Genomic DNA, 25,812 nt, shown 5'->3' on the forward strand with positions numbered 1-25,812 from the left:
AGATGTCTGTTGTAGTTAGTTTTGGTGCTCATCTGGAGTTCTGTAAGGAGTTAGTGACAAGTGCAGAAGTGATGACCATATCTGGATGATAATACTCATGGGACTTCTAGTGAGAGGAGGAGGAGCTGGTGTGACACTACAGGTGCTGGCTATGTTGCCATGTGGTTGACAAGGACATTTACAAACATGTGGAGAGAAGGGAGCACACTCCAGTGGAGAAATCTCTCATTTCTGCATTGGCTCCAGTAGTTGCTCAAGCTTTTCATGCATCTAAATAAGGATACCAAGCATGCAGTCGAACCTTGGAGTGCAGGGCTCAAGGGAGAAGGCAGGGCCAGAGATAGAAATTGGGTGTCACATACAAAGAGATGGTAATTAAAGCCAAGAGATTGGTGGGAAAAAAATCAATGAGTGAGAAAATGGAGACTGGAACTCCAAAGGGAGGAGGAGAAGGGACTCTCAGGGAGGTAGAGGAGAAAGCAGAAGCTGTGGAGACCTGGAGGTCAGGGAAGCAGTTCTTGGTGAGGCCTTGGCTCCAAAGTTGGTCCTAAGTGGAACAGGAGGGATGAAGAGAGAGTGGTTTAGACTGGTGGGCAGTGGCTTTAATGATCTGCTTTGATTGGGTCTGTGTTTGCAGCTGAGCAATGCACCAAGTAGGCGTCAAGGGAGGTGGTGCTGGGAGACAGCAGGGTGAGAAGGAAGTAAGGATCAGGAGTTTGGAGGGAGAGAGGAGAGCAGAGAGGCATTTAAACTTCAATGCCTATTCTTTGGGTCCAGCTATGGGCTCTTTGCATCCCAGGCAGGGACCTAAGGGTGGGGCATGTGACACGTGCCCAAAGGCAAGTGTGCAGGACATCCATCACCCAGCGTGCTCTTCTTCAGTGGGTCACCACTGTCCTAGGCTGTGGGTGGTCATTGTCATGATGTCTCTTGTGCCTGGTGGAGCATGTATCAGACTGCATTCTGAGAAGGAAGTTCTACAGCACCACTCTGCCTTTCAGCGGGCAACAGAGACACCTGCTTTGCTATTATGGAAGTGCCAAGTGCCCACAGTGAGCTTCCTCCATGTCAGGGAGGGACATTTCTGGTGGGGGCTAGTTTGATGACTCAGCAAGCCAGGGGTGGCTATGTGTTGGAGCCGTGGCAGCAGGACTGGGGGGCACTGTTCCCGACTCTTCCTGCTCTCCCTTGCTCGTGGCCTGGTTTGCTGGTGGCTGGCCAAGCTCGCGTCCTCCTCACATACAATCAATGTCACCTCTTGCTTTGCTCAGGACATACAATGACAAAGTGTGTAGACCAGGGAGGGTCACTCAGGTTCCTTTTGTGGACACAAAGGAATCAGGCTGGAAGGACCTGAAGGGTGTTTGGGAATCTCTCCCACCCCATATTGGGTCACATATGTTCTCAGGAGCTTCTTTCTATAGGAGGCACAGACCAGCAATGTTTTTGTTCCCTGTAGGTTACGTGCCTCTTCTGACAGATGGTTCCTATTGCTGATGGTTCCTATCCAGTATCCTAAAAAAATAAAGGTCTAGCTCCTTTACTCTTCCTTTGGCTTGACAAATTGTACTAAGCCCACTTTAATTTTGGGTGAATGGGAACCTCTGGCTCCTGCCCACGGTTCTTCCCAATTCAGTGTCATTGTAGTTAGAGCCTGTGACAGCTCTGGCCAACCCCATCCAAAATGGCCTGGCGTCTGTCCAAGCACAACCCAAAGCACAACTGAGTGGCCAGCTGACAAACCCCGGGGGGAGGAAAAAACTAAAGCTTAACATTAAAAGAGAAGAATCAATTCTGACTCTGAACTCCCTGCCAGAAAGCTCTGTTTGAAAAGACGCAGGCTCTGCTCTGCCTCTCTGAACCCTGTGGAAGTTCCCACTTCCCTCCAGCCAGATCCTTCTGGGTGGTGGTGGTAATTCCATTAAACATTTCTCAGGATTTAGAAGGTACATAGAATCGCATAGTTTCGAAGGTCAGGTATGGAGGTCACCACACTTTACTGCACTTGAATCACAACATAGTCTCCATTAGTATTTTCCCTTTTGGAAGAGGTAGTGGGAAAATTGAAAACTTATGGGTACTCTACAGCGCCCAACCTTGGATGGCTAGGCCATTCAGCGAAGCAGAACATAGTGTCCCTGGGTGCTAATTACAGATCGTTTACCCTGTGTGGGAGTGGTCACCATCAGTTTTTAAAATTGAGGTGGGTATTTTAAAAGGAAGCCTGGGACAGATAAATTGACCTAATGCTCAAAGAACAAAGACTATTCAGATTTCTTGAAACTAATGAATGATAGGTTTTGACTTAGGAAAAATATTTATGTTTTTTATTTTTAAAATAATAATTCTAGGGCAAGGGAGCATAGCTCTGCAGGACAGTGCCTACCTGGCAACACAAGTTTGTGAGTTAAATTCCCAATTAAAAAAAAATCCATATAGAGAGCTATCGGAAAGATTCTTCAGTGATGCTTTTCCAACCAGTTCTTAGGATTTCAGGTATCAATGAACTCTGCCTAGACTAGATAGTTGCGTTTATAGCTCTTAAAGAAAATGGTAAATCCAGAGATAATGGCTTGCCAATGGAGAGATTAGCAGTAACTTCTCAAAAGGAGAAAATAAGACCTGAGAACTGTGATGGCTGTGGACTATTGTTACTAGAAATAGCTTGAGAGGACTCAACCATCTTATCTTCCAAACTCTCCAGTTTCACAGCATTCCCTGTTATACCAGAGCCAAGGAAAGTGGAGCCTGAAAACAAGATCCAACAGTGTCGTATTCTTCCAGGGAAGTTTCAAAAATAATGCTTAAAATTTTGATTTCAAAACTATTGAACTACACATCTCATTTTAATATGTGGTTGCTAGATATTCATATGAAATCCTAAAGAACTTTAAAGATGATTGATGATATTTGGTAACCAACAGAAGGACCTTAAAGAAAAAGAGAAAGTAATACAAAGAGGGAGTACTCTAATGTCAGTCACCTGTGCCTCATGTACAGGTCATCTTTTTTGGGTATATTTTTCTACAGGATCCTTCATGGACCAACAGCACTCATAGTGCAGAGTCGCGAGCTCTGGACACCGCCACTGGGATACTGACCTTCAAGCTCCCCCTCTGCTAGGGGCTATTTGACCTCATCCAAGTCAGTGGCCTTGCACCTGGAGTCGCCTCATCCCTTAAACTAGGGGTGAGGGAAGATTCTACTCAACTCAAGTCCTGTGATCTATGGTGGGATCTGTGGGATAGAATCCTCTGTAGGTGACTAATGCCGTGCTAGAGACAGAACTGAACTGTCCTGTAGTGAAGGACAGCTTGCCTTCTGTTTCCAGAATCTGCCAGTCCTCTCCTGGGTGACCCGTGTACAGTGGCTTCTGCTGGCTACCCACCCTGCTTCCTCGCCCAGGTACCTGTCCCTTGAAAGCCATAGAGGACTTATCTAAGGACTCTTTCAGATGTGGAAATCCACTGATACTCAAGTCCCTTAAATAAAACAGCATGGGGTTTGCACTCAACCTATGCACATCGTCCTGTACACTTTAAATCATCTCTACGTTACTTATACTACCAAATACAATGCACTGTTTTGTAAATAGTTGTTGTACTGTATTGCTCAAGGCATAATGGCAAGAAAAAAGCACATGTTCATTACAGATGCATTTTTTTCTCGAATGTTTTCAGCTCTTGCTTGGCTGAGCCAAGAACCCACTATATCCAGGGCCCATGTGAAGTGTTATCTGGTATGTTTTATTAAGCTGGCTCCAACCCAGCCCCTACTTTACCTAGTTTTCTACGCAATATGTATCTTTCACAAGTCTCTTTGGGAAAAATATTTATCATGAAAGAATAAATCAAAGTTGGGAAGGGAAACTCTCAGACCAAGAGGCTTAAGAGAGTTCTCACTCATTTGCAATGTGTTAACCTTATTTGGATTCCATTTCAAACAAGCAGACGGTAAGTAACAACAACCGAAACTCCAAAACTTATAAAGCTTATGAGACAGCTGGACACTTGAACAGTTAATGAACATTGGGTTGTAGGACAGAAATCATTGGGTAATTATTTTAACTGTCATGACAGTATCATAGTTGTGTTTCCAAGAGTCCTTACCTTTCAGAGAAAGAGTGAAATATTTGCAGATAAAATGACATGCTTGAGGAGCTAACTGGTGAGGGTGTAGATGATGCATTTTTGACCATGAATTGACAGTGATCAGAACAGAATGATGAGTATCTGGGGGTTAGTGGTATCATTTGGTCCATTTCTGTGTTCATAGGTTCCATAATAAAAAAGTGTAAAAATCCTAAAAGGCTCATGTGGTGGGTGGGGGCTCAACCAAGTGAGGTGTCTTTGCCAGGGTGCAGGGAAGGGCTGCTTTTCATAGCTGCATAATTGCTGGGGGTAAATATGGAAGTTCATCAATCAGAAAGGCTCTGGCAAGGGGCAGTCTGGCAGTGGGCCCAGCTCTGTGGAGCTGCCGTCCCGCCCTGAGGCCCATTTGCCCTCTATAAATAACCGTCTATATGAATGCTTTACTATTTTAATGCGCATTCGCTGCAGCTGCTGAACATGTTTGTTTACGTAGCTACGAAACCTTCTGTAAACATCACTATCTCAAAATTGCCCATGTGTCAGGAGCAGGCCCCCTGTAAAAATATATTTGCAGATGAGACTTGGCCAGCTCCTGGATGCCTTGTTGGCGGGTGTCAGAATTTTCCAGGGTTTGATTCATTTTCAAAAATAGAATCACATGACGGGAAGGTTCTTGGGAGGTCACTACAAACATCCCTCTGACTTTAAGCAGGGCTGGGATGAAGCCACTCCTAGGATATGGTGTGTCCTAGAAAGGTGTCCATCTGTCTTTTACCAGATCCCTTCAGGCAAGAGGGTGGGCAAGGGTCGGCTCCTGCCTTGAAGGGGCTCACTTATCTTACTGTGAGATGCTGCTGGAACCCACAGAGCACCCACCCACTGGTAGTGCACCTCACCCTACTGTAGGAAAGCCTGGGTCTCCGGGAGGCACCAAGTCGAGGTCCCTTTGTGCCCACATGGTGCAGGTATGGAGCCCAGGGCGCAGCAGAGACTTGTCGTGGAAGAGGCCCCTGGTCTAGAGCACCCCACAAGCCACTTAAGGTCAATGGAGACATTTGGGGAAGAAATAACCAGCATGGCAGAAGCCGTGTCATTGTCAGCTGTGGCTCTCATGTCTCTGACTTGCAGTCCAGCACCTTGCAAGGATTACATCTAGGTGAATTTGCTTTCCTCCAGGGAGCCTTTGGTCTCTATTACTTTTCCTCCAGTTTTGATACATTGAAGTTTATTTTTTCCACCCTACGAGCCTATTTAAGGCTCATAAATCCCAGCTGTGGTTTTCATTCACAAAGAAAAGGAATCTCTGCTAGAGGTTCTAAACAACAGGAATCTCAGGAGGAAGAGCAGAGACACAGCCTGCCTCAGACATCCCAGGGAACTAGAAAACTCTCTCTCTCTCTCTCTCTCTCTCTCTCTCTCTCTCTCTCTCTCTCTCTCTCCAGTGGGGCTGGCAAGATAGCACAGCAGGATCTGGAATTCGATTCCTGGCATCACACGCTGTATTGGCCCTGCCCCCAGGTGTGCTGAGCTGGTCACTGAGATTGGGAATGGTAACACACGCCTGTAATCCCAGCGCTGGGGAGGCTGAAAACAGGAGGATCACTATGAGTCTGAGTTGTGTAGGAAGACATTGCACCAAATACATGAAAAAGAAAAAGAAAATTAATAGTGGTTGCCTATTCAACAGACCAGGGTCAGCATTCGGATGCTGACAATAGACCAGTTTTCTCTAAAAAAGCAGAGGAAAGGTCAGCGAATGCTTGGAGGCAAAGATCCCCGTACATTACCAAGGCAACACTGGTTCTCACTTTGCATAGTCTAATTCATTCCACACTGTCATCCGGGAAACAGCCACTCCAGGGAGAATCCCGGCTGGGGCATCCCGAAGATGACCGCTAACTCCAGATACACTGATCTCTGGAGACAGGGCTTTGGCTTGAGGGAGCCCAGCAAGCTCTGGGCGTGTGAGTCGAAGCGGACACCCCTCCCAAGCCTGCTCCTCCAGGTTCTTCCTGAGCTCAGGCACAGGGACAAGATCTGCACACTGGCCTCCTTGTTTTATGGGAGTTCGCACAGGGAGGGTCTGATTTGAGAGCCTCCTGGGGAGCTGTCGGGGAACACCGCGAAGGCTGCATCTCCACGGACACCACTAGGGGGACCCAGAGTCCCTGTGCTCAATCCAGGCTGGAGAAGTGTCCGGGGCTGTAAGCACGTGACAGGCTCCCTGGAGAAGGGATGCCTCCCTCTCCTTCTTCGCTACACAACTGTACCCCAAGATCAAGGTCCAGGTCATGCTGTTAACACCAGCGGTACTTAGTATTTTACATTAGATAGGGTTTAAAATGCAGAAAGAAGTGTTTTTAAAATGGGGGGCTAAGTCGTGGTCTTATTCGATGGCACAGAAGGGATCTAGAGCTCTCTGTCAATTTCCTTACATGGTTTTATACCCCAAGCACATACCACAGTGCTAGGTCTCTGTGGATGTGACATAAGCATTCACTGACCCCTCAGTAGCCACAGAGGTGGGGTCCACATTCCCTGACACGCCCAAGTCTGAGATGCCCAAGTCCCTTGTACCAAATGGCTCAGTATGTGCCTGGCATCGATGCATCCCCTCCCCTAGATTTTAGGTTATCTGTTAGATAGTCCCTAATACCATGCAAATATCATGTAGATAGTTGTGCTGTATTGTTTAAGAAATAGTGACCTGAAAAACAGCCAGCAAAATTCAATGCTGAGATGTTTAAGAAATGTCTCCGATCTGTGGTGGGGGGTTAGCTTGAGGGAGCACAGAAAGCCCCGGATTTATGAATCGAAGCTGACACCTTGCCAGAACCTGCTCCTCCAGATTCCTCCTGAGCTCAGGCTCAGGGATGAGATTTGCACAGAGCCTTCCTGTCCTATGGGGGTCCTTACAGGGAGGGTCTGACTTAAAAGTCACATGGTGAGTGGTTGGTAGCTCCCCCCTTGTGGTGGGTTGAACCTGTGGATGTGGAATCCATGGTGCCCTTGCAAGGATCCCGAGGGTTGACTGTGTGTTGTGATTATTTAAGGCCAGATTTGGTCCAAATTGCTTTTGTTCTGTGCAGGGGAAAGCGATCCTATTGCTGAGCTCCTTACAATCCTTTACTCCCATTTTCCAGGGCTTGCTGCATTTAAAAACCTTATTGCAAAAATGTACAGTGTCACAAGAGACATTTGGCAGAGGCTGTGGCTTTGCCTCTTACTGCAGAGAGACAGGAACATGAGACCTAGATCTCTCCTTTGAAAGGCACAGCCGAGGTTGGGCTGCTAGGGACAGGTCAATGCAGACACTGGGTTAGCCTTGTGAACATGGATTCTCGGATGCTGAAAGCCAACCAGAATGGAGGTTGAAGTCTTAAAAACTTGGGACAGGTTGTATACAAGAGAGATGTCTAGTGATACCTCAGAAGACCAGTAAAGGCTTAAATGAACTCGAGCTCTTTTTATACTCTTCCTGGAAGGTGTTCCTGTTAGCTTGAGTCAAGTTTATGGCTCTGTTTTGTGGGTCTCATAGACATTTTTTGCTGCTGGGATGTGGAACAAGTGTAAAGTTCAGATATGAGTGAAGACTGCAACACAAACAAACTGTGTTCTCTGTGCTGAGAACAGATCCACACCCTTCCAGCCCACCCACAAAGTGCCATGAGTGACAGAAGGGTCACTCATGGGCCTGTAATATGTCTTTTCTGCTGAAGTTGTTTGGTTTTATTTGTTTTGAGCCAGGGTCTCACTATGTGGTACAGGCTGGCCTTGAGCTCACTACGTAGCCCAGGTTGGCCTCAAACTTGTGGCTATGTTCCTGGCTCTGCCTCCTAAGTGCTGGGATTCTAGGAGTGGGGTACAATGCCTGGATAGATTTTTTTTTAATTGGATCTGCAATATAGTATCTATAGGGATTCTGCAAACAAGAGGGTAGAGAGGCTGGGGCACCCAGAATAAAGAGGAACTAATGCTATATGTCTTATAAATGGCTCTCAGAGAAAGGTCAGAACTACATTTTTATTAAAAGCAGTTTGTTAGGCTATTTTGGTAGACTTCTTTATCTTGGCTTAGTAATGGACAACCACAAGTTTTTAAAACAGTAGTGTTTTAAAGACATTTAGCAAGTACTTTAAGGATGGATCAAATTTTAATGTAAGCAAAATTTGGAAATTTAAAATATGTAAGGTGCTCTTTTTTACTATGCATTCATTCATTTTCTAAGGGTATCTTATAAGCTTAATGGCTAGACCTCTTGGTAAATATATAAGACACACAGACATACCATTTCATGAAGAGGAACCGCACCCATATTCTGAATCATGTAGTAAGAACATCCAATGCTTTAAAATGAGCATTTCACCACAGATACCCCAGGACAGACCCGGTCTTACCTGTAGCTTCCACCATTCCTTCCAAGATGACCACAATTTCCAGTTCCTCTTTAGGCAGCTGGGCTTTGGAGATCTCCCAGAAAGGACTCTGTTGGTTAATTTCATGGCTAATGATCAGTGGTGACACCAGAAACAGACGGTCATCCCCTGTGTAGTATCCTACATTGATGTCCGTCTGGTTCAGAGGGATGAACTCCCCTTCTGAAGTCTGTTTGGATTTGATCAGCTTGGCTCTGATGGAGGCCTCCACGATGTGGGAATTCCTCAGGTCCCCCACCCGGAACATGAGGCACAGTTTCCCATCCCGCATAGAGATCACTGCATGCGTGGAAAAGACCAGGGTCTCTGCCCTTTTCTTGGGTTGTGATATTTTTACAAACATACATCCCACCATGAATGCATTGACAATGGATCCCAGAACAGACTGGATTAAGAGGAGAATAATTCCCTCTGGGCACTTATCTGTGATGACCCGGTAGCCATAACCAATGGTGGTTTCTGTCTCTATGGAAAATAAAAAAGCAGAGACAAACCCGTTGAGGTTGGTGACACAGGGAGTCCATGAGGAGTCCTCTATGTGGTCCATGTCTCCTCGGATGTAGGCAATTAGCCACCAGATCATTCCGAAAAAGAGCCATGTCACTGTGTAAACCATGACAAAGATGAGCAGATTGAACCTCCACTTGAGGTCTACCAAGGTGGTAAAGATGTCTGTAAGGTAGCGGTAGGTCTCCCGCACGTTGCCATGGTGCACGTTGCATTTGCCATCTTTCCTCACGTACCTCTGGATTTTCCTTTTGGTCCGGTCCCGGCTGATGTGTCTTGGCAGGTCATCCCTGGCCTGCTTAGGCAACTTTGGCTGGTGAATGGCCACGGGACTCTCCACATCCTGATCCATGGAGTCACCCTCCAGGACATTAGCTGGTGGTTTGGAGAAAAGAAAAGAAAAACAGGATGAAATGTCTGCCTCTCCTCTGAGATGCTATGGCATAGGAGAGGCAACAAGCTTCTCAGAGAAGACCTTCTGGGATGCCACTGGGCTTGGTTGTCCCACTGAGAAAGAATGGACTGTGAACTAAACTGTATCCTTCACACACAGTTCCCAACACAGTTTCTGTGTTGGGAACAACAGAAGCATAAATGGCAGTGAAACTAAATACCTTGTATGTAGCTATGAACAGGGTGAACAAAGCCATACTCATTGGATGCCATCTGGATGGGCCTCTGGTCAGCTCGCAGGATTGTGCATCATGACCTAACTTGTGCAAGTCCTGCCGGACCCAGCCCAGGAGGATGGAGTTGCCACTGCGAGAATCTCTCCCTGGCAACAGCTCCCACTGAGCCAGCTCTGATGGCCAGATGTCTTCCTCATCCCCCTCCCCGAGATGCAGTGGCATAGGAGAGGCAACGAGCTCCTCCAAGAAGACCTTCTGGGGTGCCAATGGGCTTGGCTGTCCCACTTAGAAAGAGTGGACTGTGAACTAAACTGTGTCCTTCACACACAGGTGGAGGCTCAAACTCCAATGACCGTATTTGGAGATGGAGACTTTTAGGATGATAACTACAGGTTGAAAAAGTGGACCCTAATGTCAAAGGTTGTGTGTCCTTAGAAGAGGAGGAGGGGACATCGGGGTGGACCTATGGAAAGAGGAGCTCCTGCACGACTCAGTGAGAAGGCAGCCAGGTACAACCCAAGCAGGAAGGCTGGAAACCAAGCCTCTTGGACTTCAGCCTCCAGAGCAGAACTAAAAAATAAGTGTCTGTTGTTTAAACCACCCAGTGTGTAGAAGTCAATTATCAAATGCCCATGAACCCAACTCATAAGATTGTTATGAGGTTAAACAAAAACCACATATGTGACATGTACTTGCAGAAGCAAGCATGTAGTAAATACCATTGGTAATATGCTGTTTCCTTATTACTTTCATTTTTAGGGTAAGAATTTTGCATAAGCTTTTTACATTATTGTCAGGCTTAAACATTGTTTAATTTTTGTTAGAAAATATGCATGCATTGTATTCTAAAACTTGATTCAATGCTAAGGTTAAAAATGGGTAAAGAAATGAAGAAATGTATCTTCTCTTGCTGTATGTTCACACATTTGATTTGGCTTCTGCCCTAATGTTTAGTGCCTGCAGTTTGGTGCATGGTTACTTTCTTTCTGATGGTCATCCAGACCAATGCTGCACCATAATTGTCAGCTAATGGTGCATTAAGAGAGCTCTCAGAATCTGGGTGCAAAGGGAATTTGGGGGCTGATTCTGCTATTAAATGGGTATAAACCACTGTATGAAATTACTTGTTTAGCCAATAATTTTAGGACTTCTAAACATTTTATAAGCACTTTTCCCCTCCATGCTCTCATTCGGGGTCCTTTGCCTGTGTTTGCGGTACTCTGCTATAAGTATATTTCTTCTTGGTTAAAGGAGAAAAGAAGTCTGGTGAGAAGGCAGTTTTTACAAGATGAAAACAGTGGCCACGGGTGGGACTAGACCAGTATCAAGTCACCTTGTGAATCAATTACATAGATCTATTTTTGTGTTTCAGCCCAAGGGACAGAAGGCATCTGGGCTTCAGGGTCTGTGGTGTGGTTTAACTTTGATGTTTACATCATCACTGTCAGCAGCCTACATTAGTAAGTGGACAAATCCATGGAAGAGACACCCAGGCAGAAGGAGAAGAGAGCAGAGGTGCGCTGGAGGCAGCTGGGTGTGCAGATGGCGGGTCCTGTCCCTGCCCACTGCCAGCACCACTTCGTGGAGGGGTATTTTGATCCTGCACAGCCATGCCCAAGCTCTCACTCCTAATTCTGCCCTAAATGATCTCTAAACAGGTGTCCTCATGTGGTGACCACTGGGGCTCAGCTCCGTGAGGTGGGAGAGGCCTCCTCTGCAGAACTCGAGGTGCTCTACAGGCCAGGGCCATACCTGGCCTTCTCTAGCCTGAGAGTGAAAAGTCACTCTGATTTCTTGCTCTCTGATTCTTTAAGTGAAGAAGAATGCTTGTTAGATTAACTGCTTAACAGTCATCACTGATATTTCCTGTTTTAAAAGTGTTAGGGCAGAATTCTTGTCTCTGTCTTCATTCTACCCCTATAGTAAAGCTGTTTTCTCTCATTTTCTGGCTCCACTGCAAACTTCAAGCTGCAGGCATCTGTTTGAACTGGAGGAACCTGTTTAAATGGCTAAGGAATGAGTGGTGATCAAACGCTGAGCAGCCTGGGGTGCTGTCTGCAGGTGCCCCAGTCTCATTCTTCCTGTGTGTGGGGGCCACACCTCATCATCTCTTCTTCAGCATACAGGGTGGCCACCTGACTGACTCCTGGCCTATCTGGAGTGGGACATGCCTTTCTTCGCCAAGGTCCAAAACCCTGGCTGTTTCCTTCTTTGTTCCCTGCCCTGAGGGATGCTGGGATTACGAGGTGAGGAACCTGGTTCTGAGTCAAAGCTGGAGCTACATCTGTCTAGAAGCCAGGGCTGGCTGAAGAGGGCCAAGTAGAGACTTGCAAGAGAGCACAGAAGAGGAGGAAATGGCAGAGAAGAGGCTGATGTTGGAGATGGGCAGTGTCAGCCAGGAAGGGGAGGGCTGGGTGTGTGGCCACATTAGTGGGGAGCACGGTGCCTCCTGACTGTGTGGAGTCTCAGTGGGACCACTGGGAAAGGAGAAAGGGCCCTGCCAGGCCCCAGCCTGGAGTGATGACTCTGCTGCCCAACTGACCACATGTAGAAATGTGCAAGGCATCGGCAAGGGGGTGCTAATGATAGCTGCCAGCAGTTCTGGCTTTCTTGGAGCCCAAGTGTGGGCTGGAGCAGGATCTGAATCACATGTCAAGGAGCACCCTGAGCTGTGCCTTGGCTGGCTGCAGCTGGAATGGGAAGGCAGGCATTTCCCTAAGCAGCTCTGAGCACTGGGACCTGTAGAGTAAAGCTGTTTTGTTTTGTTTTGTTTTGTTTTGAGAATGGGTCTTGCTGTGTAGTTTAGACTGGCCTAAAACTCACTTTGTAGCCAATGCTGGCCTTGAACTCCCGTGATCCTCCTGCCTCAGCCTACCTAGTGCTGGGATTACAGCACTGTGCCTAGCAAACTGAGGACACCTTCTTACTGCCCTCCCCCAAAAGACCATGCTGGACCCTCAGCTGCCCAGTGCAGTGTACATGTGGCTGCATGACACCTTCAGCATCCTGCAGGAAGCTTGAGGACAGAAAGCAGAGGTGTGGACATGCCCTGCTAACAGGAAGCGCTGGGTGGATGTGCAAAGGGGTGAGAGGAGAGAGCCCAGAGTGTGTGAGGCTGATTTGACTTGAGGGTTGCTTCTCTGGATTTTGGTTCAGTGTGCATGCTGCCCTGTGAAGAGGGCTGAGACTTTGAATTTCTCTCTCTCTCTCTCTCTCTCTCTCTCTCTCTCTCTCTCTCTCTCTCTCTCTCTGGCTTTTTTCTTTCCTTTTGATCTCTGTCTTGCTCTGTTAGGAAGCTGATGAGTTTAGACAGAAGAAGCTAAGGTATGAGACACCCTAGTGTTGAAATCTGACCTGTAAGAAGGAACAATGACACAGCCCCGGGCTGCACGGCGCCTGGTTTCCCAGATCAGCGGAAGGAGGTCGCTGTCACCTTTGAGGTGCGTTCTTGCTGCAAGGAGGGCGCCTCAGAACCCTGGTGTGTGTGGAGGTCTCCTGGGTGAAAGCTCAGCGTTTCAACTTGTGTACAGATTCTGCAGGAGAAACACCCAGAAGCCAAGAAAGACTCAGATAACACTTTCAGATGTTTTAGTGTCAAGTGGAAGAAATGAAATAAGTGGGCCAGATCTTAAAGGTACGCAAAAATCCATGCTTGGAAGGAAGAGGACCCAGATGTGAGCGGGCAGTGCTGAACAGGAGGGGGCTGGCATGCTTTCAACTGTTGTGCTAAACACCCTTATTTCCCCAAATTTCCTGGAATGATTTATGATTAGTCCATAATCAGAAGAAGGAGGAGGAGGGGAAAGAAGAGAAAAAATAAACAGGAATTTTCAAACAACACACTGAGATACCTTCCTGATGTCTGATTTTAAAATTTCATCACACCAGGAGCTAAGTAAAGTACTTGATCTGAAGGCATCACATCCCGTAGGCCTGGTAATTTAGAAACAGACACTCGCTTGACCTGAGTCCAGGAAAATCATTAATAGACTCTGCAGGGTCCTTGTCTAGAGAGTTAGCAAGGAGAAGTGGAGATGCACACATCTGTGGCCACTGAGGGCAGGGCCTGCAGGACACAGCGAGTCACCATCCCCGTGATGGGCTGATGGGACCTGGAAATGAGGTGGCCAGGGAGCCAGGAGTTCTCAAGGGGCTGGCACAGAGACCTACAAGAAGGGGACAGATGTGACCTTCCTGTTACATTAGTTCAATCTCAGTGGTCCTGACAGAGCCCTTAGGCACCCTTAAGACTCAAAGCATGGCTTTTCCCTCACCAAAGATGAGCCATGCATGGGAAGAAACCCACAGAATGGGACATGATATTTTCTAATCATATATATGATGTGGGATTTAATAGCCAGCATATGTAAAGAACTTCTGCAAATCAACAAAACACAACCTATGCAGAATTGGGCAAAGAACTAAATAGATATTTCTCCAAAGAAACTGCACAAATGGCTAACAAGCCCATCCATGGGAAGATGTTCTACATCCCTCACCATTAGTAAAATGCAAACCAAAGACTATAAGGAGAAAATAATTCATACCCAAAGGGATGGCTAATATGAAAAGAAAACCAAAAAAATCCCCAGCTGTTGGTGAGATGGGAAATTGGAACACTGGCACTTTGCTGGTAAGAATATAAAAGTGGTCCAGCCACTGAGGAAGATGGTATATTGGTTCCCTAAGAAGTTAGAGTCATTACTGCTAGGTGTACCCCCTACATAACGGAAAGCAGAGCCTGAAGTAGATGCTTACATCCCAATGTTCATAAAAGTATTATTCACAGTTGTGAAGGGGTAGACATAATCATACTTGCTATCAACAAACAGATTAATAAAACGTAATTTATATATAACACTGGAATCTTACTCAGCCTTAAAAAGGAAGGAAATTCTGGCCCATGCTACCACATGGAAGAAGCTTGAAGACGTGTGAAGGGAAATAACAGACAGAAGGGCAATGATTCGACGTATGAGGAGCCTCAAACAGAGTACATTCACAGAGCTGGAATGTAGAACGGTTTACCAGCAGTGAGGTGAGAAGGAAACTGGACAGTTGCTTGTTTGGAATCATAAAGAGTTCTGGACACGGGTAGTGTTGATGGTCCCACAATACTGTGGGTGTGCTCAATGCCACACGCTTAAAATAGTTACAGTTGTATAACTTGTGCATGTTTCACCACAGTATGACCTACTCAAACAGTTTTAGTGCTATTTAGGGTCCCTGGATTATTTATCAGATATGATTTACTTTTCTTTTTTTCTCCCTCTCCCGAAATTGACACCGCATTGTAACTTTGTTTTAGCACTCATCAGAGGGGAAAATTTTAAATGCGGGACTTCTTGCCTTGTGAAATTGATTCCAAGAAGGCCTCCTTGGGAAGCAACTTCCTGTGGTCAGAAATGTGCAATGAGTTAGAACACAAAGTAAAAATCGGAAAGGCGCCAGCTATGGTTGTGCATGCCTGTAATCCCAGTACTGGTGAGGCTGACGCAAGCTGATCACTGTGAGTTCAAGGGCAGCCTGAGCTAAATAGTGAATTCTAGGCCAGCCTGAACTTCATAGCAAGACTCTGTCTCAAAACACACATACACAGACATGAAACCCTCAAAAACAACCCCTCTAAAAAGCACCAAAAAAACCAACCAACCAGCCAACCAACCAACTTCAGAGGCAAGCAAAGAACACTGGGCAGGGTGTCAGCACAATCACACCTAAATGTCTTGGGTAGAGGGCAGGATGGGTTTGTTTAAGGCTGTAAAGAGTATGTGCATAATTCATGTTGCACACATTCTGGGGCCCAGGTGACAAGCAAGGACAGCAGCAGGGCGCTGTCTTGAAAGCGTGGTGCACTTTTGTTGGGACAGCAGCGATTCTGTGTTGCTGGAAGACAATGGAGGTCCGTGGGCCAGGAGAAGAGGGTGAAGCCAGGCTGGATCCTGAGGGCCTCTGCTAGGCTGAGCAGATCGCTCTGAGGCAGGCCAGTGATACCATCGAATAGTTTATGTTTTGGAAAGCTAGAGCACAGATTAGCAGCAAAGGCTGGCAAACCTTCCTGTGAAGGGGCAGACAGTAAATATTTTGGGCATTTCAGGCAACACTGATCTCGCTGCATAGCCTTCCTGCTGCTGGTTTAAAAACCTCAGAAGTCTTACAAGAGGCAAAGCTATCCTTATCTGGAAAGAGTCTGCAGATGGCTGTTCTGGCTTAAGGCTGCCCTGCTGGGTTTAGAAGAACAGCTGGCACAAGGACAAGGGGTCCGGGGCTGTTTTAGGGAGCAGCTTGGGGTAGGAAGAGAAAGAGGAAGAGGAAGGAAGAGGTGGCTGTGGGCTGGGGGAAGCACAGGAGCTGGCTGCGGTGGAGACCGTGTTGGTGTGGTTGGCTGGGTTTCGGGTCAGCAGAACACGGGTGCGCGCTCCTGTGGACATCAGGCTCAACAGCCTGGGGCTGAGGGCCGACCTGGCTGGGACCCAGGATTCAGAAGTTACCAGGTCACATCAGTGAAGAGAAAGCTGTAATAGGGGAATGATGTGATTTCCCGTGCGTGCGTGCGTGTGTGTGTGTGTGTGTGTGTATTCAGCGAGGAGAGAATAAAAAAGAGAATATGGAAGAGTGCATCTAGAGCCTGGAAAACGTTTATGTTAAGGCGCCAGAAGGCCAAGTAAGGCCGGAGGAGCGGTGGCAAAAGAGATTAAGAAAAGGGAAAAGGATGGAGGGATCTCAGGCAGTAAACCCTGAAAGCCAGCGTGGGCGGGGCTTGGGCGTCAATCAGGCCTCCAGGAGTCACGGGGGCGGAGCCTAGGGCTCACAGAGTGGGGTCCTCATCCCCCACATGCGGCGGACAACTGGTGGCCCACTTGGAAGAAGAATGATGTGACGGGTCCCTTCTTTATCCCTTATGTCACAGTAAATTCCAAGCAGGAGTTCGAATGCAAAAAATGAAACCACAGAAGTAGAAGATGTATTTTTAAAAGTAATCCCAAGTTGAGAAAGCCTTTTTTAAAGACATGACAGGATTCCAGAAACTATTTAAAAAGACTGATTTTTTTTGACAATCTATAAAATTTAAATGCATGGCAAAAGAAAGTAAGAAGTTAAACCAGGAAAAACACATTTGCAAAATATAACATGTATGTTCCTCATTTACAGAAGTAATAGGTAGCTTGATAGAAAATGGTCAGAGAAGATGAGTCAGCAGTTTCTGAGAGAAGACTTACACACAGTTAACATACATGAGAAGACAAACAAAAGCATTGCATGTAAAATCACGTTTTACCCTAAGATCAGCAAAATTAAAGACCAACAGCAAGTGCAGCACGCTGGGGGTGGGATTTTTAACATGTAGGTTTAACCGTGCATTAAGTAACAGTCCTCCAAGAAGCTAGGGCAATGGTAGGTGCATGGCTTAGCAGGGAGCTTGTACTTTAGGTTAGTAATTCAGGGTCTAGACAGTTATTCTGAGGAATTAATTTCACAAATGCTCACAAACTATGTAGGCAGTGGAGGTACTACAGGTTCTCACAGAGAACTGAAAAATTCACTGCAGTGTCCAGGCGCAGAGCCCCAATGGAGCACACTCCTGGAAACACAATCCATGGAGTATTCTGTGGCCATTAAAAGTGGTTGTTTTAGTCACCTGAGCTCTTCCACTCTCTGCTAAGACCACTTTTGCCAGGAGGCTTACATTTGACATTGATACCTCTGTGTGACCACCCTGCCTTGTACTGCCGTTGACCCTCTTGGGGTCCCCAGTGTGGTAGAAATGATTTGCTGTGCTTGTTTTCTGTCTCTCTTGCTGTCAGAGGGTGAGTTCCTGACTGATCTCTGACTGTTTATTCACTGAGGGCACCCAGACCCTGGGGGTAGCACCTGCTACACATAGTTAAGGCCCCAGCACCTATGTCTGAGGGGGTGTGTGTGTGTATGTGCGTGTGTGTGGTGACCTGGTATCATTTGTATGCTAGGGTTAAGGAGAGAAGCAGAATTAGAAACATATGGTCTACTTTGCATATATTGCCTTCTTGTGGTAGCGTGTGTGTGTGTGTGTGTGTGTGTGTGTGTGTGTAAGAATGTTCTCCAAAATATAAATTTTGATCCATCTCTGGGTTGTAAGTTTGTGTGGGTGTTTTTGCTTTCCTTTTCAATTTTTCTATATTTAAATTTTCCCTTAATATGTTCCCATCATCTAAAAAACCAGTAGGAAACAAAAAGCTTTTCCTGTTTTGAAAAACCTAGCCCAGTGCAGAGAGGAACTGAAAGGGGCACCTGGAAATGGGAGCCCCCACGCACCGGGCAAGGAGTGTTCTCCCAAATCCATGCCCACCCGTGGCCTTGCTCATGACCTTATTTGGGGATAGGGCCCATGTCGATGTAATTGGGTCTAGGACGGAGCTGAGACCATGCTGGGTTGGACTGGGCCCCAAGTCTGAGGCGACATCCTTCTAAGACACAAAGGAGAAGACTGTGTGAGACAGAGGCAGCACTACCCTGGGAGACTACCACCCCGGATTTGGGTGGGGCAGAGAAGGATTCCCCACTGTAGCTTCTGAGAGGCGTGTGGTCCTGCTGATGCCTGGTTTTGAGTTCTGATGCCCAAAACTGTGAGACTGAGCAGTTCTGTTCCTTTAGCTTCCCAGCTCATAATAACTTGCCCTGGCAGCTTGAGAGATCAACACAAAGGTGACCCTGGTGGAGGTGCTGTCCCTGGAGTCTCAGGGCAGATTGCAGCATGCTAAAGTGTAATAAGACTGTTGGAGTGAGGGACAGTATGTGTAGATGGGAGGATGATGGATTTTAGAGCAGAGGGAGCTGGGGGCGGGGGAGCTGGTCAGGGCAGGGACTCACGGGTGTGCGTGTGTGTACTTATGCTTGGGTGTACATGGGCACATGGGTGCATGTGTGTGTGAGCCATTAGCAAGCATGTGTTAAGAAGGAGTCAGAGGAGAGATCTGGCGTTATAGAGAAGGGACAGGTAGAGGGGTAAAGTGGGGGGTGAGAGAGAAGTCTTGAGGCAAAGGGACTGAGAGCGCAGGAGGAGGATGGATACTGGCAGCAACGAGGAGAAGCAGGAGCATGTGGGAGGAAGGGCAAGGGATGCTGGGGCATCTCCCTCAGGCTTTGTGTCTGACTGGCTCATTTTTGAGATTCATTGCATCGGTCCTATGTCGAGCAGTGCAGATTACTGAGCTCAGCACCACTGCAGGTCAGGCAGCGCTTTTCCCCTACAGGGATCAAGCACACACAAATGCTGCTTGCACACTCACATCCGCAGCAACTTTGCACAGTGGTTAAAAGGTGGAAGCAACCTGTGTATACACCCACAGATGCACAAAAACACAATGTCATTTATACACAGGGGAGTATTACTCAGCTTTAAAAATTCAAGCAATTTTGATGCATGCTACAAAATGAGTGAACCTTGAGGGGTTGTGCTTAGTGAAATAAATCAGACACAAAGTAACAACTTTGGCATGATCTACTTTCACTGAATGAGAGAATAGTTGAGGAGATCAGTGTTTGCCAGGGGCTGGAGTAGGGCGCTGGGGAGTTACCGTTTTTAAGGGGTATAGCATTTCTGTTGGGGGAAAAGGAAGAGCTCTGAGAGGGGCAACAGTTGTGTACTTCCTGCTGCCCAACAGTACCCTGAAAAGTGGTTAAAAATAAATTTTATGTCACATGCATTTTACCAGAAGAAAAAGAAAATGGTTTCTAAAAAGAAGAGCAGGCATATTTTAAAGCAATCCACTTATGAAGTATGTTCTTGTTTTACTTCAGGAAAAGTTTTTTTTTGGAACTGGGGATTGAACTCAGGCCCTTGCGCTTGCCAGGGAAGCACTTATTCCACTGAGCCTTCTCCTCAGCCCTTGGAAAAGTTTATAAAAAGCCACCAACCGGGAAGGGTGACACCCTTTGCTGTGTTTCCCCCTTCGTAGCTGCTCTCTTGTTCCTGATGCTGTGGGCACGGATGTACCGAGCTGCGAAGCGGCAGGGTGCAGGAGCCCCGGCCGCTCCCTGATCTGGACGCTGGGTGGTGACTCAGAGCTATGCTCCCCAGAACTCAACTTTGGACCCAACACTGTCCTCCTGGCTCATGACCTGGTGCTCACTTCTGACAGGAGTCCTTATCTGGAGTTTTTTCTGGGTGGGTCTGGTGGCTATGCTTGTCTTTTCTATGCCTCTGGAAGGTGGTGTTAGTTGCTCTGGACCTAGCGCTCCTGTGGCTTTGGAGACTCCTCGCCAGACAGATGCAGAAGTTCAAAGTCAGGTGTGTGGGGAGTTACAGAGCATGCGTGCTGGGGACTTGTGGCAGGGCCTGAAGGGCAGAGGGAGCTATCAGAAGTGCAGCCGGGGAGCTCTGTGTTGGGATTTAAATTTAGAGCTTCCGGTGCCCACTGCGAGGTTAGAGCACTGCTATTGTCTGCTCCTGGGTTACAGCTTGGTAAAAAGGGCAAGTTCATCGCTTAAAGGAGATGAAAGTCCTGTCACTTTGGCCACCTGGAGGCCGAGAGCACTGACCAATGTTCTGTTTTCTCTTTTAAAGGGATGTCAAGAACCCAAACCATATACATCTAGAAGCAGTAAGAACCTGGCAGGCCCACCATGACCAGCTGTGTGTGTTGCCTACTAGACAAGGGTGCTGGGTGTGGCAGCTGGAAGGCTGAGATCTAGCATGTGCCTGGTCTACCAAGCCAGGTGCCCCTTTCCAGGCCCAAGTCTGCTCAGGGGATTGGAACCTTTGGAATTTTCCCAAAAAGTCAGTGTAGAGAAGCAGCAGGTCTGGAGCTGGATTGCATTTATCTCTTCCTCCTTATCCTTTTCATTTTCTTGGTATTGGGGGCTGAACCTGAAGCTTTCACACTGAGCTACATCTTCAGCCTTTTTTAAATTTTTTATTTTGAGATAGGGTCTTGCTAAGTTGAAAGTTGCCCAGGTTGGTTCAGACTTGCCACTGTCCTGCCTTACCTTCTAGAGTGCTGGGATTACAGGCGTGTACCACTCTTTTCGAATGGGGGCCCAAGGAAGCCATCTGCCTTCCTGTCAGCAGAACAGAGTTTGACCCAGGACCCTGGGGTTGGAGCCTGTGTCTTCCCTGTGTTCTATGAGGGGTGGCCTGGCAGCCTCTTGTCTCCCTTAGCAGCCTCCTGCTCAGTGATTTCCTCCCAAAAGCAAGAATTACTCTGCTGCTCCTGTTGCTGCCAGTACAGGGCCCAGTTCTGTGACTCACAGACCACAAAGACCTGGAATTATGAGCCTTTCATTTGCACAAAGGGTGAGATGCCCACCATGCGGGGCTGCTGAAAGGACTGAGTGACCCAAGATTGTAGGGAGGCCTGGCCTGGGGACCGGGCAGACGGAGGACCAGGCAGAGTAGGTTAGGATCCTTCCCTGCCAACTCCAGTCTGGGGGCCTTCATTTGAGCCATGTGTGCCCTGCAATCTCTGCCTTTCTGCTTGTAAAAGGAAAACCCGAAGACTTAAGACTGACCTCAAGAAAGCTCTAAGTCCTGTGAGGATGGCACCTGGTACACGGCGGGTGTAGGACACATGGCAGCAGTTGTGACGGTGTCTGGGTCACAGGAGGGACACCATTTGTAAGTATAATAACCACTATTTTTACAAGCCCAGCATTGTCCTGGAAACTGTGTGAAATCCAGAAACAGCCTAGGATGCAGATGGGTCTGCCCATCTGGAAGTGCAGGCTGCCTGGTGGCATAGAACCTATATGCTGCCCCAGATCCATGTGTGGCTCCATTGTGCACCATGGCCAGAGAACAAGGACATTCTGGAACTCTGGAAGCTAAGGTCAGCAGGTCTGGACAATGGGCAGAAGCTGCCCGAAGGACCTGCAGCAAGACTGCACCCTGAGGTGTGGAGAGAAGGAGGCTGGCTTTCCTGGGAACCTTGCCCTGTGTCCAGGACTTGGGGGGCACCACAGTCTGCAGGGGAAGAGCTGACCACCTATAGCTGAGGTGGGGAGGTGCGTGGGGCTCAGTCCTGGTGGAAGCTGACACATCTCATATGGCAGGGAAAGGATGAAGGCTTCACAGGTGGCCTGACTCTGAAGCTCATGTCCTTTCCTCATCAAAAATATGAGAGGCCCTCTGTGTGTGTGTGTGTGTGTGTGTGTGTGTGTGTGTGTGTGTACATGCATCATGAGGAAGGCTGAGGGACATGAAGAGGAACCTGCCTCCCTTGTGTGTAAGCAGGATGAATTACCTACCCCAAGGGGGCAGAAGTGGGGAGCATGGAGTGGTGGGTCTGAGCTGGGTGTGCCTGGGATGGGGTCATCCTAGGGTAGGGAAGGTGGAGATAGAGAAGACAAAGTTAAAGGAGGAGACTTTTTAGGTCTCAACTTTGGACTAAAAAATCTGGTAAGGGGGAAAATCATGGTGTTTTCTAAAATCTTACATTGGGAGCGAAATTGGCATTGAAGGGTAAGATGAACCCCCGCTGGCCCCCACTTGGTGCCAGTACCAACGTCTCCATCCTGGAGAGGTCTGTGTGATTTCCCACACACAGAGAAACATCTGAGAGAGGTTGGGAAGCCTTGCCTGACTCAAGGTGACGCAGCTGGGCAGTGTGTGGTACAGGACACATGTGCCTGCAAATCTTCAGCACCAGTGGGCAGAGACGGGCAGCAGCCAGGTGTGGAAGGGTGTTTGGACTGTCCATGAGAATTAGAGGGATGATTGGAAAACCGAGAGCACGGACTCCAGGCGCCTGATAGCTGATTATCTGTGTGGGGGATGGGAGATGGCTTGTGGAAGGCGAGCAATGGGCTATGCTGGAGGGGAAGCCACCAGATATCCCTGGGGTTGGGAGGAAACAGACTGAAGGTCACACACTGTCCTCAGAGGGAAGAGCAGCCCTGCTTTGCAAGGGAAGGGTCCCCGGGCCCCAGCAGGATGAAGACCTAACTGGGGCAGCATTGTCATTAGCCCACCAGTGAGGCTGGTTTTCTAGCTGTGAGGAAGGCAGAGAGGCCCAGGAAGTGATTTCCTGGGTTCCCTGACAGAGCTAAGACCCGACCAAGATCCGATCCAGCCCAGGCCCTGGCACTGTGCACAGCCAGCCAGCTCTCCTGGGAGGGTGCCCGCAGGGGGTGGGGGCGGGGTCCTTTGGCACAGTCCATCTTCCTGTGACCAGTGAGCACAGCAGTGTCCCCCTTGATTTTCTGAATCCTCATGACAGAGGAAGAAAGTTCTGTGTTAGCCTGAGTTCTAATTCGAGACGAATGTTCCAGGCCGTTTCCCAGAGACCCTTTTTGGAGAAGTCTAGGGAGTGGAAAATTGAATTTCATTTCCTGGGAGTCCTCTCCTGGGATGACAGGAACTGGAGTTGTGAAGGACAGGAGAGGGTCCTGGGTAGTTTTCTTGGAGCAGTGGCCATGTAACTGAGGGTTCTGGATAAACTGACTCCCCCCACTGGGCACCTGCGACCGGCACAAAGAAGGGGTACCTTGCATACATTTGGGTGATTTTCTCTGTTCCAACAAGGTATGTTTAATTATGCCAAAATTTAATTCTATTTTTTTTGCTTCATTTGCCCCCTGAGCTTCACCTCTAATGCCCTGGTGTCATTTAACTTTCTCCTGGCACTTGAAGGGTCTGCATTTTAAACAGGTTTACGCTCATTTCCTCCTGCGGAGAGGCTCTCTCCTTGGATTGTACCTCAGTGATTGCGCTAATTCCTGTGTCAATAAAACAGAATTACTTTTACTTAGGTGTGGTTTCAGTTCCTGGCCACACTGGCTTGAAATGCAAAATGCCTACATTTGCATGTTATTAAAGCCCTTGTTGTTTCAGAGAAATCTGCAGCTGGTATTTCAAGGTCTCTGGAAGAAATCCTACTCTTGCCATCACGGGTGTGGCTGCGACAGTGCTCAGAAATGGGCGTTTCCTTAGCCTGGTGAGTGGAGGGGAAAGGCCCAGCCTGGATGTGGGGGTGGGGGGGGGAGGGGGAAGACTCAGCTCTTGCTGTAATCAGCCACTTGGTACCCAACTTCTCCACATTTCAGTGCTCCTTTAAGCCCAGTATGTGGACAGATTACCCAACCAGCTTCTATTCTGAAAAACATTCATTTCTTTAAAAAAAAAAAAAACAAACTTCAGGGGCTGGGGAGACGGCTCAGTAGAATAAGTGCTTGCCTGACAAGCACAAGGGTCTCAGTTCAATCCCCGGTTCAGCAAAAAAAAAAAAAAAAGAAAAGAAAAAAAAAAAAAAAAAAAAAAAGAAAGAAAGAAAGAAAGAAAAAAGAAAACTTCAGCTGGAGCTGCAGCAGAAGCCTGTAACTCCAGCATTCTTTGAGGCTGCTGCAGGAGTGTCACACATTTGAGTTCAGCCTGGAAACAGCAATTTGGTGAAATCCTGTCTGAAACCAGACAAACAAGACCAGACCAGAGCAGACCTTAATATATTTTCTGAATGGTCTGTATCCCGTGAGGAGTTGTCTCTTTGCTAGCCAATAAGAAAGTTTTCACAAGGCTTCAGCAGCTTTTGGTTGAAGGGAAGCGATGTTGCCTTCCTCCTGGCTCGCTCATCCCATCATTCTTGCCGCTTTCTGAAGCAGCTCTGGCATCCTCTTCCCATGCCTGCCCCAGTGTTCTAAACCGACTCAAAATGTTTATCTTTGGTGATCATTTTGACTTTGGGGAGCAACCAGAAGCCCCATGGTGCCAGATCCTGAATACAGTGGCTGAGGACAGTGTCAGGATTTTACCACCTCCCTTTCCAGTGGATGGCATAAGGTAGCAGCACTCACTGTACTAAAAACACCCACGAAAAAGGATTTCTAGAGCTGCTTCAGAAAGTGATCAGGATGATGGGATAAGTATATTGAAAACCAAGGGGACTATTCTGAAGGGGATTAAAAGCAGCATGTGTTTCACTGTAATAAAAATTTCCATTTAAACAGTCAATGTATATGTGGTCACCCCAGCATGGGACTGTTTATATCTATTTGCCCCACTTTTCCTCGAGCTTGCTTGAACTTAGGGTGATCCATGCATGTTGTAGTTCTCTGAACCTGTGTCAGAAGTGCACTGTGTTTGAGAGTCACTGGAGTGAGTGATGGGACATTACGGGGGGTTCGTGTCCTGATTTCTCTCTCTTTGTAATCCACTCATAGCCACGTGCTTGCCCTAATTTTTCTCTGACTCAGCCTAAAGCCTGTACATCACTGTTAGCATCCTCTCACATCCGGGACACTCACTGACGTCTTCCATCCTCCTACTTCACCTTGGTAAAGAGAGATGTGATTCAATCAGCCAGCAAGGAACAAAAAACGAGAGTGACATATTATTCAAATAGAGGTGGATTCTCTGACACAAATGAGAGGCTAGCTCAGACTGTTAGACTCCAAGAAGGATGAAAGTAAAGATTCTAAAATAGAACTATAGATTTAAAAAATGGGGCAGCCAAGGCGGGGATCACCCACAGCCTCCCAAAACTCAATGGCACCACCCTGTCTTTGAGCCTGGTGCTGCCCCTCAGGATGCCAAACCTTGGCACTTCAGGCTTTGAGCATTTTAGCAATTGACCCCCCTTCCAACCCTCCTCCCCACAGCTCTCAGCTTGGGGAAACCAAGAATCCTTAAGAAGGAAGGTGCCTTAAGCAGGGAGGGTTGGCCTTTGCCCAACCCTGAAGGTTCCTCCCTGTAGGTGGTGTGTGGGGGGCAGGGAAACACTGATGTCTCCACTTTGAATGTGTCTTCCCAAAGTCACACACTGGATACAACCTGCAGTGTGACAGTGTTGGGAGGTGGACATTTTGGGAAGAGTTGAAGTCACAAGGGTTCCACTTCCAGAATGGAATAATACCATCATGACAGGGCTTCATGAAGGAGCTCACTTCCCCTGCCCTGCCCTTTTCCTTTTTCACCTTTCAACCCCTTCCACCCCCAGCATATCGACGCCCTCTGATGGAAGCAGCCACATGGCGCCATCTTGGAAAGGAAGACTGGCCTCTCACCAGACACTAAACCTGCTGGTATCTTGACCTTGAACTCCCAGGAGAAAATAACATTTTTGTTCTTCATAAAGTTCTAGCCTTGGATAATTTTGTTATAACAACACAATGGACTATGACACTCACAATTATGATGGCCCATGACCTTTCCATGTCCAGGTTTCCTAAGCAAAGGGGGAA

General features: G+C 47.6%; 1 protein-coding gene across 1 annotated transcript in view; it reads right to left on the reverse strand.

The window, feature by feature from the left end:
* The window catches only part of Kcnj6 (potassium voltage-gated channel subfamily J member 6), a 235,601-nt gene that overhangs the window by 99,055 nt on the left and 110,734 nt on the right, over nt 1–25,812 (reverse strand). The window contains exon 2 of the mRNA XM_004631761.3: nt 8,489–9,409. Within this exon, the coding sequence (XP_004631818.1) occupies nt 8,489–9,409 (921 nt within the window). The remainder of the gene's footprint in view (nt 1–8,488; nt 9,410–25,812) is intronic.

This window comes from Octodon degus, unplaced genomic scaffold (genome assembly GCF_000260255.1).
Source record: "Octodon degus isolate 3935 unplaced genomic scaffold, OctDeg1.0 scaffold00045, whole genome shotgun sequence".
In the NCBI taxonomy this organism is placed as follows: Eukaryota; Metazoa; Chordata; class Mammalia; order Rodentia; family Octodontidae; genus Octodon; species Octodon degus.